This window comes from Rhinatrema bivittatum, chromosome 18, assembly GCF_901001135.1.
Source record: "Rhinatrema bivittatum chromosome 18, aRhiBiv1.1, whole genome shotgun sequence".
NCBI lineage: Eukaryota > Metazoa > Chordata > Amphibia > Gymnophiona > Rhinatrematidae > Rhinatrema > Rhinatrema bivittatum.
Window position 1 is genome coordinate 46,640,776 of NC_042632.1, and position 19,326 is coordinate 46,660,101.

Consider the following 19,326-nt stretch of genomic DNA (forward strand, 5'->3'; position numbering starts at 1 on the left):
TCATGGAATTACATTTTAAAATATGTGGCGTTTATGGCTCTCTCAGCCAAAAAGGTTTCTGACCCCTGCTCTATATATACAATGACATAATAATTGCATCATGTTATCAGGGTAAATATATATGTATGATTTCCCAGGTTTCACTTACATATATTTAATGTAATGAAATGTTTGTTAGATACAAGATTTGTATGAATATCATAGTTAGACTTTTAAAAATAAATGTAGTTCTCACTAAGGTATGCAAAATTTCTGAGTTTGGATTATCATAATGAAAAAAGGCAAAATAAAATATGTATATATTTATATATAAATCTGCATGAGCTCTGCACTTTTTCAGATACTTGCTGATACTGCTCCCCCCAGCTCTCTTCCCTTATTTGCTGAAACCTGATGTGTGGGTGCTCCCCATAGCTGTTTTGTTGGAAACCTCAGACTCAGTAAATACCACCCTGTTATAATCCCTCCCCTACGCCTTTGTGTGATTAGAACAAGTTGTCAACTCCCTCTATGTCTTGTTCCTTAAACTGAGGTTTGACTACCTTTTTTGTGTTATAAAGAGCTTATATTCTATCCTACTGACTGCAAACAGTCTATGCTTCTAATCTTTCCTTGCACTGTGATTGTAATCTTTGCTTTGTACTTTATTATTATGTGAGACTGTGATTGTAAACACTGGCCACTGCAACATGCTTTGAACTCTTCAGTTGATGATAATGGTCGGATGATGACAGACATTCGCTTCCTTCCTTACTATTTTTTTTTTTAATTTTAAATTAGCCCTTTGGCAACCATACAGTGTCTTTATTACTTTCTGACTCGCTGACTTCTCTGACGTGCAGCTTGGAGTAGTATCCCTAGGATACCAGTTGGGCCTGGGCCTGAAAGCCTACACATATGGAACCCAAATAAAAAATTTCTGCTGAAAAGAATGAAATGGTAAAGCTCAGTGAAAAATACTTACAAGGCTGACTTCAAGTTTCTCACCATGGAGTGATTTTAATCGTATAAGATGGCCAACAGCTCCACTCACTAGGATTTCCTCTCCAATGTGGTATTTGAGTGCATTGGCCAGTTCTTTAGCATTGCCTAATGCAGTAAAAAAAACAAAACCAAGGGCATGTAAGTCTTCTAAGCCAGTAGCCAGTCCTGGAGTATCCTCTAGGCAGTCAGGTTTTCAGGATATCCACGATGGAGGCAGTGCATATAAATCAATCTCATGAATATTCATTGTGGATATCCTGAAAAGCAGATTGGAGGTACTCCAGGACCAGCTTGAGAAACACCACACTAAATGACAGACATATTTTTTTTTATTATCTAATCCAGTGGTAGTCACTTCTAGTCCTCTAGGGCCACAAACAAGTTGGGTTCTCAAGATGCCTGTAATAAATATGCATGAGAGAGATTTACATGTACACTGCAAATCTATCTCATCCATTAGGGATATTCTGAAAACCTGCTCCATTTGCAGCCCTCGAGGACTGGAAATAAATGCCACTGTCTAATCATTAAAGATCTTATAGTAAAAAATACTGTGATATTTTGCATAAATATATAGGTTAACAGCTATTGCATGAAAATAACTGAGCAGTTATTTCAGTCTTGATATTTTATTTTTTAATAGTGACCCTACACCATTATGGCCTCTCACATGATCTCTGGGCAGATTGGATGAATTTGCACTCATCTACTATGTTGATGTATTATCAGAACGCAAGATAAAATAAGAAACAAGATTCTGTAGAAGTAACAATTAAAATTACAAAGTGTGGACATGCTGAAGCTTGTTTAATTAATTAATCAGGGGGTAATATCGGCACTACAAGTACCACAGTGCCTTTGGGAGCGGGTGCTAAAAAGCCAGGACTGGTACTAAGCTTTTAAGTATGAAAATTTGTGAAACTCTTCTAGTGGGAGTCAGCTGATAAATTTCTTTGTCCTCAGACAACATTTGTTTGGACAGCTGTGGCCATTCCAGTGACCATATCTGGAATATTCCATTTGCAAAGCTCACAGATGATAACAAACTGAAAATGTTTGTGCATTTTATGGGGGCCAGATGTGCTAAGCAATTTTCCCACATAGCCACACAATGGGAAAAACCCTTTAGTACATCTGGCCCCATGTAGTACAGTAATTTTTCAGTGGGTTGCTGGGAAGGATATTCTAAATGAATACAAGTCTCCAGTATAGACAGTTCTTACATGTGATTTTACTGGACTGCAGGAACCTGTTTCCCAAAAAGGGTCATAGACACAGAAGAAAAACTTTTAAAAATGAGCTGGGACAATGATTATCTGAATGACTCAAATTTATTTCCAAGCTGGAGTCTGAGGCAGTGCAGGACTGGAGACAAAGGCTGGGCACACATGGAACTAGGCTGCACAGGCTGAATAGACTGGGACAAGGCAAGGCACTGGCAATACAGGGAGTAGATGCCAGGGACAGGACTAAGCAGGATAGGACCAGACCAGATAAGGACAAGACTAGACAAGACAGACAAGAACAGAACACAGAGGCCAAAGGCAGATGTCCAATAGGCCACTAAGCATAAGGCCCGGAGGCCGCAGGCTGGAAATGTAGGGAGCCCGGAGGCCGCAGGCTAGGCAAGACAGAGCTTAAAGACCCAGAAGCCACAGGACAAGGCAAGACAGAGCTGGAAAGCCCAGAGGCTACAGAGCAATACAAGGTACAACAGGGCCAAGCAGGGAGCCAAGCAGACTTGATGACAACACATCAGGTATTGCAAGAGGCAGGGCTAAATAGGCCAAGCCCTGCTGAATCGTGAGCCCTTGGAGACTATGGCTAGAGTGAGAGCAGGTGTAGCTCCATTGGGGACCTCTGCTGATAGGGAGGCTGCATTAGCAGGCTCGATCCTAACACAGAATTTTCCTATAATCATATATGGAGAAAGCCCTTACAAAAATGGGGGGGGGGTGAGGGGGGGCTTTATTTCATCAGTGCTAATAATACTGGGCAATTGTGAATGAAGGAAAACTGTGCACCACCAATGGATTCTCCCAGAAGGCCCTAGGCTGGGTATTCTTTCCAAGTCAAGGGGAAGTCCCTTGTTAAGGAGGCCTCACTTGGCAAAGAGGTCAGTGTAGAAGGGACGCTTCCACTGATGCTATAGGTTGTTGTTACTCAGAAAGACAGCAACTGATCACTGAGCACCAATGATGCCATTGTTCACAGCAGGCAAATGTTAAGAGGGCACCTGAATTCCAAAACACATTTTGTGGGGTTTTTTTTAATAAGATGGCTCCTCATTGCCGCAATAGTAAAACAACAACAACCTCAACAACAACATTTTTTTAAGCTCGAAATATCGAAAATAATTATTTTTTAGGAATACATAAAATAAATTAACATTTATAGTAAAGTCAAGCTATAAGAACTTTGCACAATGCATCCATGCACAGTACAAATAGATGGCTAGGCAGCCTCTGACCAGTCAGCTGTGAGGACTCCTAAGACCTTTGCATAGTTGTTTTGCTATTCTATGCTAGGATTTATTAACAATTGTGATTTTTTTTTTTTTTTACCCATTAATTTATTCTGTTTTTCCTGTGGCAACGTTCGGAAAGCTTCATTGGTCGGAGCGAAAATTGTGAAGGAGGCATCCCTGTTCAGCATCTCTGTAAGGCCTGCAGTTTGGATTGCAGCCACTAACATGCTGGAAAGTAAAGATGTGACATATTAAATGGGAAATTAGGGTGAAAACCTCTCTGCGATTGGCAATGTTTAGCAAAACTTTAAAATAGTCACCATAGCAATAATAATAATAATAATAATAATACCCAGAGCAGCGTGGACATGTTTTCTAAGCACTGAAATTTAACACAGCTCCCTTTCTTGTCAGAGTTTTTGCAACTAAATTCATTTTGCATTTGGTAGAAATGCATAAAACACAGTTTATGTAAATACCAAGCCTGCAGAAGACTTCAAGACTGAGAAAAAAAATTGTATTCATTGCTTAAGAATGCTGTGAGTATTCAACGACACTGGAATAGCAGTGGTTCAAAACTGCATGACTTAGCCAACAGACCCACCAAAATAAGAGTACTCGTGGTCGATCAAAAATAAATAATAGCGCATTTTAAGTGAACAGATTTTAAGAACATAAGAACATACCATACTGGCTCAGACCAAGGGTCCATCAAGCCCAGCACCCTGTTTCCAACAGTGGCCAATCCAGGCCATTTTTATCTGCTTTCCCTCTGAAACACCAGTCGCTAATGTTTATTTATGGTAAAATGCATATATATCATATATAATAAACACCATGTAAAAATAAAGGACTGGAATATGATGCAATGTCGTAATGGAACAGCAAATTACCTTGGCTGATCTAAATAATGCGAGTACTGTAATGCAGTTGCAGGCTGGTGCAATCACTTAACTTATTTTATGGAGAATAAATCAAATATGATTCGGCATTTGAATATTTTTTTTTCCCCCATTCTGGGTGTCTATGGGAAAAATGCTTAGTGAACGAGGACCAAAATTTGCCAAACAAAGAAAAACAAATAAATAAAAGGAAAAATAAAATGAAACAAAATGATGGGGCCCCAACAGCGAAGGAAAAAAACCCCTCCAGGGCCTCCAATCTCCAGTCTCTTAACCGTACATTTTTCTTTCTTTGATAGGGCGGGAACAATTCTCGGTCCTTCCCGTCTCACCGGTGTTACGCTTAGAGACGGCGCCAGCAGGACCCAAACCGGTGCCCATTGTTAATTTCTTTCACTTTATTTAAAGGAATAACAATGGAGCCTGGTCCTGGTCCGCCGGCGCCATTTCTACGCGTCCTGCCAGTGGGGTCAGGAGTGACCAGGGATCGTCCCTGCCCCGTGAAGAAAATAAAGATATGGTATGGGGGCTGGGGGTGACCTGGGGGGGGGGGGGTACCTCTCTTTTTTTTTTTATGTTGCTGTTGGCAGTAACGGCAGCGAAAACATTTTTGCAACAAAGATAAAATAATTTTCTTTCCGTTTTAAAATTTTTGATTTAAAAATGAATTGAAATGAAATGGGGAAATGTTTTTTTTAATTTTCCGTTTTGTCTCAGACAAAAGCATCTCCCCTAAATATTATGTAGCGTAATAGTCGTAGCTGAGTGTTGTTAGCTCTCGTGGCCTTCTTACCTGAATCGATCATCTGCTTTCAGAATATCCATCACTGTTCCCATAGGGGGAGTCAATAATTTGTCCATAATAAATAGGGTACCAAACCGCCCTTTTTTGTCGTGGGCAGCAATACAGCTGTTTTCAATGCAGAGAGACTATAAAATAAATCAGAAGTGTCAGAGCTCTGCCAGGCGTACAACCTTTCACATGCTATCCATCAATTTTAACTCTTTTGCACTGACTACTTTCATTCAGGCCGAAGCAGTACTGTACGCTGGCCACAGCTCACGGCTCAACACACGATTGGACGCGCATTTTGGATGAGCGTCCATAACCCTCGATGCAAAACGGGGGTTACACATCCAGTCGAGCACGTACATAATAGCGCTCATCACATATAAATTCATGTTGATGAGGCTAATACCTATATCCACCTGACGTACCTTTATCTGCCTGATGTATACATTTTAACCCACAAAATTTAACACCTGCCCAGAGCAAGCATTTTCTTGAGGTGCCCAAAAAAATTACAGAAAAGCAGAAAATACTGCTTTTCTGTTCCTTTCTTCAGTTCCTCTGACTTAATCTCATTGCAATATTAAGTTAGAGGAAGCGAAATAAGAGAATTAAAAAAAAAAAAGAGTGTGCTAGTAGTCGGGTTAGGAAAAGGGACGCTCATAAAATTGAGCATCCATTTTCCTCACCGGCTGACAGCCTCCTCTCCTGGGCGCCCGCTGTCGAGGAGGCGCTAGGGGTGCACAGTTTTCCCTAGCACCTTTTTACCATGGCACCAGATTTAAATATTAAATTGAGTGCCCAGGAGAGATTGATCAGCAAGCATTAAGGGAGCGGGTGCTCAATCATGAGAGCCCGTTTACTGCGCGCGCCGATATTGCATCAGAGTAATTGTGATATTTTATGTAAGTTCAAAGTACCATATAAATGAAGCACAGGGGCAGCCTGGTAATGAACCTCAGAAACATCAATTAGGAAAGCATATTTAAATGTGAACTCACATTGCGGTACACAAACACTCTCAGTTTCTTGCCACCTAGGGTCTCCAGGATCTGCCCATGATAAAGATACTTGGAGGAGAGCTGATCTTTGACAATATGGTTCCGAAATAAATTCCTGTCCACGGTAGGAGTTCTAACTGTAGAACATAAAAACATAAGAACATGCCATACTGGGTCAGACCAAGGGTCCATCAAGCCCAGCATCCTGTCTCCAACAGTGGCCAATCCAAATCACAAGAACCTGGCAATTACCCAAAAACTAAGTCTATTCCATGTTACTGATGCCAGTAATAGCAGTGGCTATTTTCTACTTAATAGCAGGTTCTCCTCCAAGAACTTATCCAATCCTTTTTTAAACCAGCTAAATCAACTGCACTGCACTAACCACATCCTCTGGCAACAAATTCCAGAGTTTAATTGTGCATTGGGTGAAAAAGAACTTTCTCCGATTAGTTTTAAATGTGCCACATGCTAACTTCATAATGTTGTACACTTTTTAATGACGGAGGACTATTTATACAGATACTTCCTCAGCGAGCATTTTTGTGAGCAGGACAAAGAAATGTTTATTAGATGGTTTACCTTTGAACACGTTATTCAGTGGTGCGAGGACAGTCACACGCTCTTGTCCAACAAGGTGACTACTAAGGCCAGCCTGTCTGAACAGGTCTAGAGCTGTTGATACATCGGAAGCAGTCGATAACTCAAACACAGTCTTAGCTAGGAAAAAAGAAAAGCAAAATAAATGTTTTGGAAACCTCCAGGTCTTATTTTAAAAAATGTCCAGATGCTTAACATAGCCAATCAAGTTTCAGGCAGATAAGTTAAAGTGATGTTCAACTGAAACTAGTTGACTAGATAGTCATCTGAAAATTTCCTAAATCTATGCTGTTAAAATTTAGCTGGCTAGAATTAAAGCCCTAAACCTAGTCAGCTAGCACTAATAATCAAGGCTAGTCACCATGTCCCGGAAGTAACAAGAAATAGATCTATTTTTGGGGATCTGCCAGGTATGTGTGACTCTAATTAGCCACTATTGGAGATGAGATGCCTGGCTCAATGGATTTTGGTCTGACCCAGTAGGGCATTTCTTATATTCTTTTCTTTTTATGGCATAGATCCCCAAGTGGTGATCTCCCCCCCCCCCCCCCCCTCCCATTTGACCCAATCCTCCTCCTGAGCACCTAAAATAAAATATGGGTTCACTCCCCTCCCAATTACCCTTCTCCCCAAGGTTAAAATAAATCCCCTCCAGTCCCCTAGCACTGTCCGACCCTCCTCCCACTCTCCAGAATAGGGACAGTCATGGTAAAGCCTTTGATGTGTTATCTGATAGGTATGTTAGTTGTTTTGTGATTTTTCTGTATCGTTTTAATGTATTTATGAATGTGCATCGATCAATTTTTAATTGTATATAGCGGAATATAAGCGAATCAAACCAAATCAATACATAAATAAAGCCCCAAACTGAGCCGAGAGGAGGAAGTGGTCTTATCTCTTCCCAGCTTGGCATCCATCGTTGCTCTGAAAATAGAGCACTAGTTTCCTCAGCTGCCCTTGCCCCTAGTCTTGCCTAGTTACAAGAGGCACCTAAATTTAGGTACTCAGCCCTGGTCAGTTTTCAAAGGTGCTGCTTTAGGCTCCTAACTCCCAAAGTTTGATGCCCAAATCCTTTGAAAATGGACCCCCGGGTTTACAGCACAATTTTCACAGCCATTTCCAAAAAAAAAAAAAGCCTGCAGAAATGAGCTTTTGCAATATTGCCTGCCTTGCACACATATAAATGGTAAGGATGTGCCTACTTTTGCCCGCAGTGAGGAGCTCATTCCCTGAGGCAGCGATGGGGAGGGGCAAAGGGTTATGCGTTTTAATTTTCAGAAGTGTGTTCACGTTTATTCATGGAAAAAACTACCCACACAAATGATCAGATGTAAATGTGAAGGGAAAATAAAGCTCAGACTTTCCCTTTGAAAATTGGTGTAGAGTTCATGGGTGACTGACTGTGAATCAATGTGGGAGTTACAAAATGACTAATATAGGGCCTTATGTGCTAAGCATTTTTCCCATAGACATAAAATGGAAGAAAACCTTTAGTTCATAGGCCCCCATGGTTCTCTGACTATTTTACCTTGAAATGCAAAGACCGGGAGTGATATCATCTAGCCCATCATATTAATACAACTGGTTTGATATCAGAGATATCAGCCCTGGACGCATTAACATTAGATTGCTCAGGGCCCTGTTTTCAATTGAATTTCTCCCATTCTGTCTCCATACCTAAACCACCTTCAAAATGAGACCCACTGAGACATGTCTCCATTTTTAAGCATTGAAATCAGTCATTTGCTGCAGATACGGACGCCTTTACCTAGTCATAAACAGTGTGCAGTTTAATTATGTTTTAAAATGCGGGTGGCATACATATATAGACGCAACTCTATGATGGTATAAAAACCACTGCTTGGAATCGATACAGTCGCTATAGAATTTCTGTAGGGTGAGCATTATTCAGGCCCATTTCCCAAATCATTCTTCCTACCGATTCGATAGCCAGAAGTTATAAAAGACAGGGACAGAAGAATCCTATCACCTTGAAGCTGTGCGGAATATCTGAAGGAATAAAGCAAATGGTCCTCCTCGTTTCCCAACGAAACTCCTAATATCCACCAGGTTCTTCGGTACGGAACAATTATGAACAGAAAACTAAACCACAGTGTAAGAATCGGGGACGGTAACGTGCGTACGTCCGTCAGCCCACGCCCAGGGATGCGGCTGTTTTATAACATACGCAGGTATAGGCGTGCATGCTATAAAATAACCTCCCAAGTGCGACCGATTTTAAGTGGACTTGCACCTGTGCGCGCAAAAGCCAATTTTACCGCATAAGTGGGGTCGGGGGGATTTTAAAAGGGACGCATTTGCCAGTTTTACCAGTTTGTTCCCAGTTCACCCAGTTAACAGCTAGGGCCTCCAACCCCCCTGGTTTGATAGCCTGTAAAACCCCAAGTTACCTCAGACCCTTTAAACCTCTCCGAAATAGCGGGGTTTTTTTGTTTTTTTTTACTTACACACCATCTATGGCAGAAGTAATGTGAATGGGGCAGGAAGCCTCGGCACACGCCGGATTGGGTAAGTATTTACGCCCTAATTTCTGGTTAAAGATCTGAAACGCCCGTGTACCGCCCATGCCCCGCCAGACCACGCCCATGCCCCGCCCCCTTTTGAGAAGCTCCGATAGGTGCATGAGGCAGCATTTCCATGTGTATCCTGGGCGGCTTTTAAAATCCGCCCAGCGCAAGTGAGCCCCCGCCATGTTCGTGCCTCCTCTAATCGATGTGCGCGTCGGGGCCTTCAGAATTCACTTTTATAACTTTTAACCTCACCTGCATCTGGGATCAACAGCTCGTCAATATAATGAACGACTCCATTTGTAGCCAAGACATCCTTTTCGAAATAATGGCCTTTCCATTAAGGGTCAGATCTTCGCCAGCGCAGCCCACTTCCAATGGTGTGCCTTCCAGAGTCTCCATGGAAGAGCCAGAAATAATGGCTTCAGAGCACTGAGCATTTCTCAGTATATGGTGGTTTAAAAGGTCTGTAAGACAAAAGGTACGATAAAAAATAAAGTCCTATTTGGATGATACTTAAACTGCTAGAAGCTGAAGAGGCACTTAGTGAAAAACAATATAACTGCCTGGTCGCACCTGATTCAACTTTAGGGGGCATTTTTTTTTTCTAATTAAATGTTATTTGCAGTGTATCCATGGGCCTGCAAGCAAATTTTCAAAGGGAAACTCTCCATGGAGTTTTCCTATGAAAATCTGGGGCCAGCCAGACTTTTTACAGCAGGAGCAAAGTCAGCACCCGCAAAGCAAGCACAAGGATTTCAAAATGAAATCCCAACGTGTTGTCTGTCGACTCCGGTCCCCCACTCCTCCGCCTCCCACCCGCCCCCAGCCTAGCCCTTTTGCAGCACAGTTGAAAAGTGCCTGTGTTGAGAAATAGCACGGGTACTTTTATCCACATAGGGGGAGGGAAATTTTCAGTCGATGATTTTAACTGGGTAACTGTTTAGTTCCCGGGTAGAACCACTGGACAACAGGTTTTCCCTCTCTGTGGGTAAAACCAAGTCCATAACCGTGCCTTATATGTGAAATCCTGATCCATCTTATATAAACGTAGAAAGACAGAGTATGACAGAAGATGACGACTACAAGGTCCTTCCTCTCCTTTTGTTTTGCTTCCTTTTGTAATGTCAGAGACCGTTTTCCTCTTTTTTTTTTCCACAACGGAGGATTTTTTTGTACTTGTCCCAGGCTTCCTTGAAATCTATTGCTTTTTTTTTTTTTTTTTGGCTTCCACCGCCTCCCCCAGGAGACCATGTCAGGCATCTACTACCATTTCCAGGAAAAAGTATTTTCTGAGTCTATCCCCTTTAAACCCTCTAGTGTGACCTCTTGCTCTAGAAGTTCATTTCCAGTGAAAAGTGTATGCATCTTGTACACTGTTTATGCCTTAGAGGTACCTGAATATCCCCTTCTCCTGTCCTCTCCTTTAGGATACACAACATATTTTATTTATATTAATGTAATTCATAAACGTGCACCTTTCAGAGCTTCTGGGTCTCCTAGGATTCTCTTCAGTGTTTCCTCCGGGATCTTCTCGAAGGCTTCGTTGGTGGGAGCTAAAAGGGTATACTGACCCTCGCCTTCTAACAGTGTGTTCAGGCCTGAAGCAGCCAGAGCAGCCTTGAAGCAAGGGAAAGGAATTCATCATAGAGCACTCAAACATGTAGAAAATCATCCTTTCCTTCACTGATGTCCCAACAGTTAATAAAGGCATCACCATGATACTAAATGGTTTATTATTCTGAGCCAAAAGAGAGAAAAAGCAGCCGTTGTACTTGCCCTCAACTATATATAGAGTAAAATTAATGTCATTTACACTTTGATAATGATGATTTTGCAAAAAAAAAGAGAAAAAATAATTATGATTGTTTGCAAAGTTATGTAGAGGAATTTTGAGCCTAGATTAATTCAACTGTGCGGGCTGAACTTTTTGCTTGTTTCTCTGGTTTTTAATTGTCTCTTTTAGTTTTACATTTGTGTTGTTGTATTGGCCTAGTGTGTTATTATTCAGTTGTGAGGGTAAAGTTGTAAACCGCTCAGAATTTTAGATGGGCGGTCTAATCATTTTAGAATAAATAAATACATAATTTCTAGCATGTGGTATTGCCGTTTTTCCTCTTCATATTGAATGTAACACTTTACGGTGTATAAATAACTGGACCCTCTAAGGGACTAAAGATCGACCAGATTTGTACTCAACCAAATATAGAAGCTTGACAGAATTTGTAGTTTGTGAGTTGTTTGGGTTTTTGCAATCCTGACCTGTGATATTACAAATCATTTTGGGCGATTTCTGATTAATTAATTTGCTGACTAGAAAGTCTTGTGGACTTAATTAAAGCACATTCATTGAAAGCATAATGGGAATGGAGAGGGTGCGGGAGGGTAAACTATCCCTCACAACTGAATATTCAGGAATAGTGGCTCCCAAAACTAGTGATCCATGTATCTCCTCTGATTGGTTTTTTTTTTGTTTTTTTGGGGGGGAGGCTTTTATAATTTGACCTAGATCGCAGATTGTGATTCATAGATCATTGGTGGAAGTGGCATTCTGACTAATAGTGCGATGCAGCCCACCTTTCGCAGAGAGCTCTGCAGCCTAGCAGTAAGATCCAGGGATCTCATTTAAAGGTTATAAAGGCAGCAGCACCTTCCACTTTCTGGAAAATTTAAATTCTCTCTAGTGAGTAGGAAGCTTGTAGGATCACATCAAAAAGCTAAATTTCTCCTGACTCAATAATTAGATATATGAACAAGCAAAAAATAAAAGAAAGAAAGAGAAACTGAGAGCCGTGAAAGCTTGGCAGCAAGTTTTGCAAGCATCAATAATCTGAAATTTAAGAAACTGCAAGGGTGGGGGGGGGGGGGGTGCCACAGCATTTATGAATGCCTCTTGCTCTTCTTGTTTGACTTATTGACCAAGCTTCCAGTTGATTGCTCCTTCAACAGTGCTCAGTCGGTTTCTTGACCAATGACAAATCAATGAAGAGGAGGACTGATGAATGCCAAGGCATTTTCTCAGATCCCAGATTAGTAATTATAGCATAGGCCTATGCTATTTTCTTTTATAATTTACCAGGTCCGCTGTTCTGTTCTTTAAAATGGCTCCAACATTTTTTTTGTACAGCCCTGCAAGTCTCGTTTCTTATGCAAATTTCTCTTTTCCAGAAAAGAGGAGGCACATTCAGACCATACGTTTGCCACCAGTATTTATATGCCTTAAGAATGTAATGCAGGCTATATTCTGTGATTCCAGAAATAGATAAATTCACTAAACTGCTGCAGTTTTTACACAATTTCCTAATAAAGCCTTAGCATTTATAACAGGACAATAAGGTACCAGATCAGATATTGCTTACTCTGAGTGTTTCCAGGTTGTCCTCAATCTCTACAATTTGTTGGATATTATTAGTAACAGCTGTAATAACTTTGTCTATGATGTGAACCACGCCATTGGTGGCATGGTGGTCAGCTTTGATGAGCCTGGCACAATTTACTGTCACAACCTGCAGAAAACACAGGACACAGATTTCATTGTAAAAAGGGAAACTGCATAAAGTCTCACCAAATTAACTTCACCAACTAATTTGTTTAGATCAATATGTTTTAATACAATCCATAAATTTATGCAACATTTAACAAATATATTTTAAAAAATACATATTTTTTTTTTTAACTGCTTTGTATATGTTTCCTATTTTGCAGCCTTTGAAATTTAACTTCTTTGCTTGCTGTGAAAGACCTGATACAAAATGTGTTTGCATAGCACTGTGAACAGTGGAAAAATTACATTTACGTATTTATTTTTTATTTTTTCAGACCTCTGCACTATTATTAACAGAGCACACAGACATACTATTATTTTAGAAGATGTTTTCAAAATTGATTTTTAAATAAGTCATTAAAAAAGCTCCCTTACGCCATTCGGATAGTGATGAACATGAATGTCCAGATCTTGGTACATTGAAGGAATAATGATTCCATGTTTAAGTTCATCTGTGAGGAAACGTCTGTCAATCATATGGTAGTGAAGAGCATTGAGCAGTTCAATGTTAACATTACTAACCAAAGAATCCAATGTTTCCTGCAAACGCAAGAAAATAGTTGAGAGACATTGCATTGGTTAAAAAATAAAATCATCCACCTAATCAGGATGTCCTTTTAACAGAGCATGGTATTGTGTTATTGCATCTAGTTGGCAGGTTAAAACTACTAAATGCAGCCACCAGTTGTCGGTGGCTAAAAGATCCATTGCATTCTTTGCTGTACCCCTGTACCCCTATTCCCATCTCAGCCAATATATAACATACCACATTCATACATATCTGATGATAAACTATGAAGTGAGATGAAATGGATAAGCATCAGACAGCAGGTAGATATATTTTCCATAAAGTATTCCAAACAACCAATTGGTCTATCATATCAAATTCTATCCTCGGTGACATAAAGATATAAGAAGTGGCATGTTGAAACAGATCAATGGTCCACTGAGCCCAGCATCCTCTAACAGTGATCAGTCTGGCTCAGTTGAAAATACATGACAGATCCAAATGGAGAGAACCATTCTCTGTTTACTTCCAGAAGAAGAGTTGATCACCTGACTAATAATTGCTAATGGACCTGTCCTCCAGAAACTTGTTTAAATTTATACTACTATACTACTACCACTATACTATACTACTAGGCTTCACTACATTCCCTGGCAGCAAATTTCAGAGCTTTTAATTGTGCATTGACTGAAAAAAAAATAATTTCAAAAATTTATTTTAAATGTACTAGCAGTTAGTTCTATAAAGTATTTCCTAGTTTTAGTACTATTTGAAAAATTAAGTAACCATTTCCTATTAACTTGTTCCACACCACTTATGATTTTATAGACCTCCATCATATCTCCTCTCAGTAGTCTCTTCACCAGGTTGGCACGCTGTTGGAGTCATTACTCTTTGTTTATCATAAGTGAAAACATGGCTATTGCACAACAAGCTGAGCTTAATATATCTAAAACCGAAATAATGATTTTGGGCAACCCCCTTTGAAAACATCTCAAATCATATCTCTTTAGACAACATAAACATAAACATCTCTAATGTCCGTAATTTAGGAATCATCTGTGACTCCAAATTAAACATGCATTCTCACATTCAATCCATAGTCAAATCATCATTTTACAAATTACGTCTTCTAAAAGATATCAAATGTCTTCTGGCCCATACTGCCTTTTGCACAATTCTTCAGTCTTTAATATTAACAATTCTCTCTATACTGGATTATCTCAATCTGCATTCTGGCCCCTTCAACTAGTACAAAATGCAGCTGGTCGCCTACTTTCCAGTACCAAGCTACAAGAATGTATTTTCCCAGCTCTTTATAGTCTACATTGGCTACCAATAAAATGGCACATTCAGTATAAAATGTTGTCCATTATATATAATTTCACTTATAGCAGCAAACATTCTTGGCTCTCTTCTACATTGCACTTATATACCCCTTCTCATAATCTCAGGTAGCAAAATCAATTTCTTCTTCAAGTATCATCTCCAAGATCCACCAGATTAGCAGTTACTCGTGAATGGGCATTCTCAATTACAGGAAAACTATTCCCACCCACTAAGGCTACTTTTTAATCCCAAAGAATTTAAGAAAGCTTTGAAATATCATCTCTTCAGACAAGCCTTCAAAGACTTATGTGAATCCTAGTCCTAGACTTATATTTACCTTAATTTTTGTCGTAGCTTTTATTTTATGATGTGTTTCTATTTTATATTAATACTTTTATAATTCCTGTGCTAAACTTATTTATGTATTTTACGTTTTTCTTATTTTCTTATGCTTTTATTTTGCTGACGTTTATTATTGTATTTTTGTAAACTTCCCTGAAGTTTGGAGGGCAGAGTCTATAAAAAAGTTTAAATAAATACATTTTTTGTTATTTTTGCTGAGGATGTATTTAGTTTCCTTGGTCACCCCTAGGGACCTTTCTAAAAATCATCATTCATTCGATACCCTCTAGTTCTCAGGTGGCAGTGGCAGATTTTAATGATTGGGCTTCAACAGTGTATTCTTTTTCTTATATTGTTTATGTTTACTCCTCTACTGTACAAAGGATTGTGCACATTTTAGCTGCATCTATTTCATTGGGGCATGGAAGTTGAGATGCTGATGCCTTTGCATATAGGGGTAGATTTTCAAAGGGGTACGAGCGTAAGATACGTGCGTAACCCCCCGAAAAGCTGCCCCTTCTACCCCCTGTGTGCACCGAGCCTATGTTGCATAGGCTCGGCGGTGCACACAAGCCCCGGGACGCGTGTAGGGGGCATGTCACGGCCGGCGTGTCATCTGGAGCATTCTGGGGCAGGGCCGTGGGCATGGTTCCAGCCCGGGGGCATTTTGGGGGCGTGGCCAAGGCCTCAGAAACTGCTCCCGGGCCGGGGAATCGTGCACCGGCAGCCGGCCGGCGCACGTGAGTTATGCCTGCCAACTTTTATAATAAAGGTAGGGGGGTTTAAATAGGGCTGGGGGGTGGGTTAGGTAGGGGAAGGGAGGGGAAGGTGGGGGGAGGCAGAAGGAAAGTTCCCTCTGAGGCCGTTCTGATTTCGGAGCGGCCTCGGAGGGAATGGAGGCAGGCTGCGCGGCTCGGCATGCTCAGGCTGCCGATTTTGTGCAGCCTTGCGCGCGCTGACCCTGGATTTTAAAAGATATGTGCAGCTATGTGCATATCTATTAAAATCCAGGGTACTCTTGTTTGCGCCGGGCGCGCGTACTTTTTAAAAATCTGCCCCATAGTACCTCTAATGTAAATAAGAATGTTGATTTGCATTTTTGAGACTTTGAAAACCAAGCCTAATGGTCGCGTTGGGGACCAAAGCTCACCAGACCTACACTACCTACTTATAACACTAAAAATGCTTGACTTCCGGAAGGTATTACTAAGAAAGCCCAGTTGATGTAGCAAACTTCTTTACCTTTTTTGCATTAACTAAATTTTGCTATTCTAACAAATTATAGCACAACCGCAAGAGTTAAATGAAAAGAAGCCAAAATTCAAAATAGAACAATTTATGACTTACAGCAGGCAAGTCCGTCCAGGCCTCGTTACTTGGCGCAAAAATGGTAAAACTTCCAGGCCCTTCAATTTCTGGTCTCAGGATTGCTCGATCAGAGTACAGTTGTGTAGTGCTTGCGCCAACAATCCCCAGGGTTTCATAAATGTTTACAAGAGGTAGTGCTGTTAAAGACATAATTTTAGAAATAAAGAAAGGGAAGGCAATAATATAATGCAGGGAAGAGGACCATCTCAACGGACGAGTAGAAAGTGGTTCTGAGCTTGCGCCTAGAAAACATAGGTCCTGAAGAAAGCGCGTTCAGAAGAAAGCGTGTTGTCCTCATGCCTCAATGGTGCAATGGACAGGACACGTCAGGTGCTGTTATCTTGCTTATATGACGTGCAACCCGCACTGTGAGAGTTTCGCGCAGTCCTTTAATTTGGTCCTTTCTGCATTCTCTCAGCAAATATATATTTATATTTAGTTAGTTAGTTAGTCTTAATAATTTATATTCCAGCATAATTGCCAGAATTCCTCTTCCTAGCGGACCACAATATCATGAAACAATAACAGTGAAACCCAGTAAGAAAATTAGTGCACTTTAGTGGGAGATTTAATTACCGCAGTTCCAATCTTCTTTCAAAACTTTTTCTCTCAAGAGATTTCAAAACCATCAGTTTCTGTGATTCACTTTGGCTTTTTCTAGTGAAATTACTGTTTATGGGCTTTGGACCCTGATATTTGGTCTAACTCTTTGTATGTTTGTTTTTTTTTAATCTTTTTCCATTACTCAGTCCCTGTGTTTTTGTAGCACATGGAGCTCTATGGACCCCAGGTTAATGTTGCTAAGAGTATGAAGACAGGCAATGACGAGCATTGTTCTTACTCTAAAGATTTGACTACAGTTTCTCCTTTCTTTTTTGCCCTAAACCTACAGGCTTTATGGGAGTGAGTTTAAGAATGGGCTTGTGCTATATTGCATATACAAGAAGAATTATCCTACAAAATTATTATTTGGAAGTATCTGGTATTAGAAACATATTTGTCTTCTAGCAAAAAGAAACACTTATATTTTTCCCTTTCGGTAGCAATAAAGTTCATTTTAATCATTAGAAAAATAATTATGCTTTAAAGATGAATGAACGTGTGTATCCATACTAACACTAATCAGCTAACCCATATCAGATGCATAGGTGATGAATTTTGAATGTCACCCCCCACACCCATAAGTTTATAATATTTTACCAGCTGGACATCCTTTTTGGCCTGGCACTCTTTCATATCCAGGGCAGCATTCATAGGTGATCACTCTGCAGAAAAAAAATTCTGTGTATTATTAAAATAGCGATAGCAGATTCTTTAATATCATCTTGTCTGTTTCTTGGATCTATTGTTTGCATTCTCCCATATTTCTATGTCTCCTTATCATATTGCTCAGATGGACTTAAGCATACATATTGCTCAGATGGACTTAAGCATACATACTGCAAGATGGGTAGTATATCCCCACCGCTATACTCTTACCCATCACATATGGAATTTCCATTTATAGAGAATCCACAGTGCATTTTGTCTGCTGTAGGACTTTATCCTGCTTGAAGCACCACCTCTCCACCAATTTGACCTGACCTAGCATTTCAATATAATCTACCTTATAAATGGCCTGTGACCGACGGCCTGCAAATGCGCAGTAGAGACCAGCTCTACCGCGCATGTGCGGGCGAGCACGTCGCTCTGAGGCAGCTTCAGAAAGAAAAAAAAATGGCGGCATCCAGTGGCAGCAGCGGCGGTACCGGCAGCGGGCGGCGACGGCGGTAGCGAGCGACGGCGGTAGCGGCGACGGCGGTAGCGGGCGGTAGCGAGGGAGGGAGAAGAGAGAGAGAGGGAGGGACGGACTGAGTGGGAGGGAGGGACGGAGAGAGAGAGAGTGGGAGGGAGTGACTGAGTGAGAGGGAGGGACTGAATGGGAGGGAGGGATTGAGTGAGGGGGAGGGACTGAGTGAGAGGGAGAGGGGGGGACGTGGGACTGAGGGAGAGTGAGTGGGACTGAGTGAGTGAGAGGGAGGGGGGAGGGGAGTGACTGAGTGGGAGGGAGGGATTGAGTGAGGGGGAGGGACTGAGGGAGGGAGTGGGACTGAGGGAGAGGACAGAGGGAGTGGGGACTGAGTGAGAGTGAGTGGGACTGAGTGAGTGAGAGGGAGGGAGAGAGGGGGGAGGGAGTGAGTGAGACTGAGTGGGAGGGAGGGACTGAGTGATAGGAGAGGGAGGGTGGGGAGAAGTGGGTGAGGGAGGGGAGAGAGAAGAGGGGGAGGTGAGAGACAGAGGGATGTAGCCCGTTTTAACGGGCTTAACGGCTTGTTTTCTATAATATATGCCATTGAATTGTCAATAGATTTCATGTGTATAAGTGTACTTTAAGCACATAAATGGACTTTTGAAAATTGCTACAACAGTATGTTATATTTAAATGCTTAACTCTTTTGAAAAATGCCTCATTTTTTAGATTTCTAGCATTCATATACAGACAATTCAAATTGGGGGTTTTTTTTTACTTGTATTTACAAGCTGACTAGCAGTTGAAATGGGTAGTCTGGAATCACTTATGTCTTTCTGCTCTTTATTTAAATGCACCTGGGCTACTTTGCCTCTATCGTAGCTCTCTCTCTCTTGGGATATTCTAACTTCCCTGTTAGGCCAGTATTCTTTGAAGATTCTTCATGTTGAACTATTCACTCCTGAGTGACTATTGGCTCAAGGAGAAGCTTTAAAAGACTTTAAATATGCATGAGATGCATTTGTATACTTTGGAAACCAAATACAGGAGTCATTTTCTAATATCGCACATAAGTTATACCAATTTTCAAAACAAACTAACACTTACAAATCCAGTTTGAAAATTCTCACCAAATCTACCTGCAAAAGTTACACCTATTAAACACAAAAGTTTAATAGGTGTAATAGGTGTAGTATTACAGAAAAATGTTAGTGGGAAAAAAGGTGTAGTCTAG

At 40.8% G+C, this 19,326-nt stretch overlaps 1 protein-coding gene and 1 long non-coding RNA gene across 2 annotated transcripts in view; one reads left to right on the forward strand and one right to left on the reverse strand.

Moving 5' to 3' along the window:
• The window catches only part of LOC115079954, a 157,539-nt gene that overhangs the window by 101,987 nt on the left and 36,226 nt on the right, over positions 1-19,326 (forward strand). The gene's annotated exons all lie outside the window — the stretch shown is intronic.
• Positions 1-19,326, reverse strand: part of TGFBI (transforming growth factor beta induced) — a 53,446-nt gene that overhangs the window by 11,948 nt on the left and 22,172 nt on the right. Inside the window, 12 exon segments of the mRNA XM_029583915.1 lie at positions 965-1,089; positions 3,549-3,679; positions 5,147-5,283; positions 6,145-6,281; positions 6,727-6,864; positions 9,528-9,593; positions 9,596-9,739; positions 10,751-10,892; positions 12,632-12,778; positions 13,192-13,356; positions 16,343-16,500; positions 17,564-17,628. Coding sequence (XP_029439775.1) covers positions 965-1,089; positions 3,549-3,679; positions 5,147-5,283; positions 6,145-6,281; positions 6,727-6,864; positions 9,528-9,593; positions 9,596-9,739; positions 10,751-10,892; positions 12,632-12,778; positions 13,192-13,356; positions 16,343-16,500; positions 17,564-17,628 — 1,555 coding nt within the window.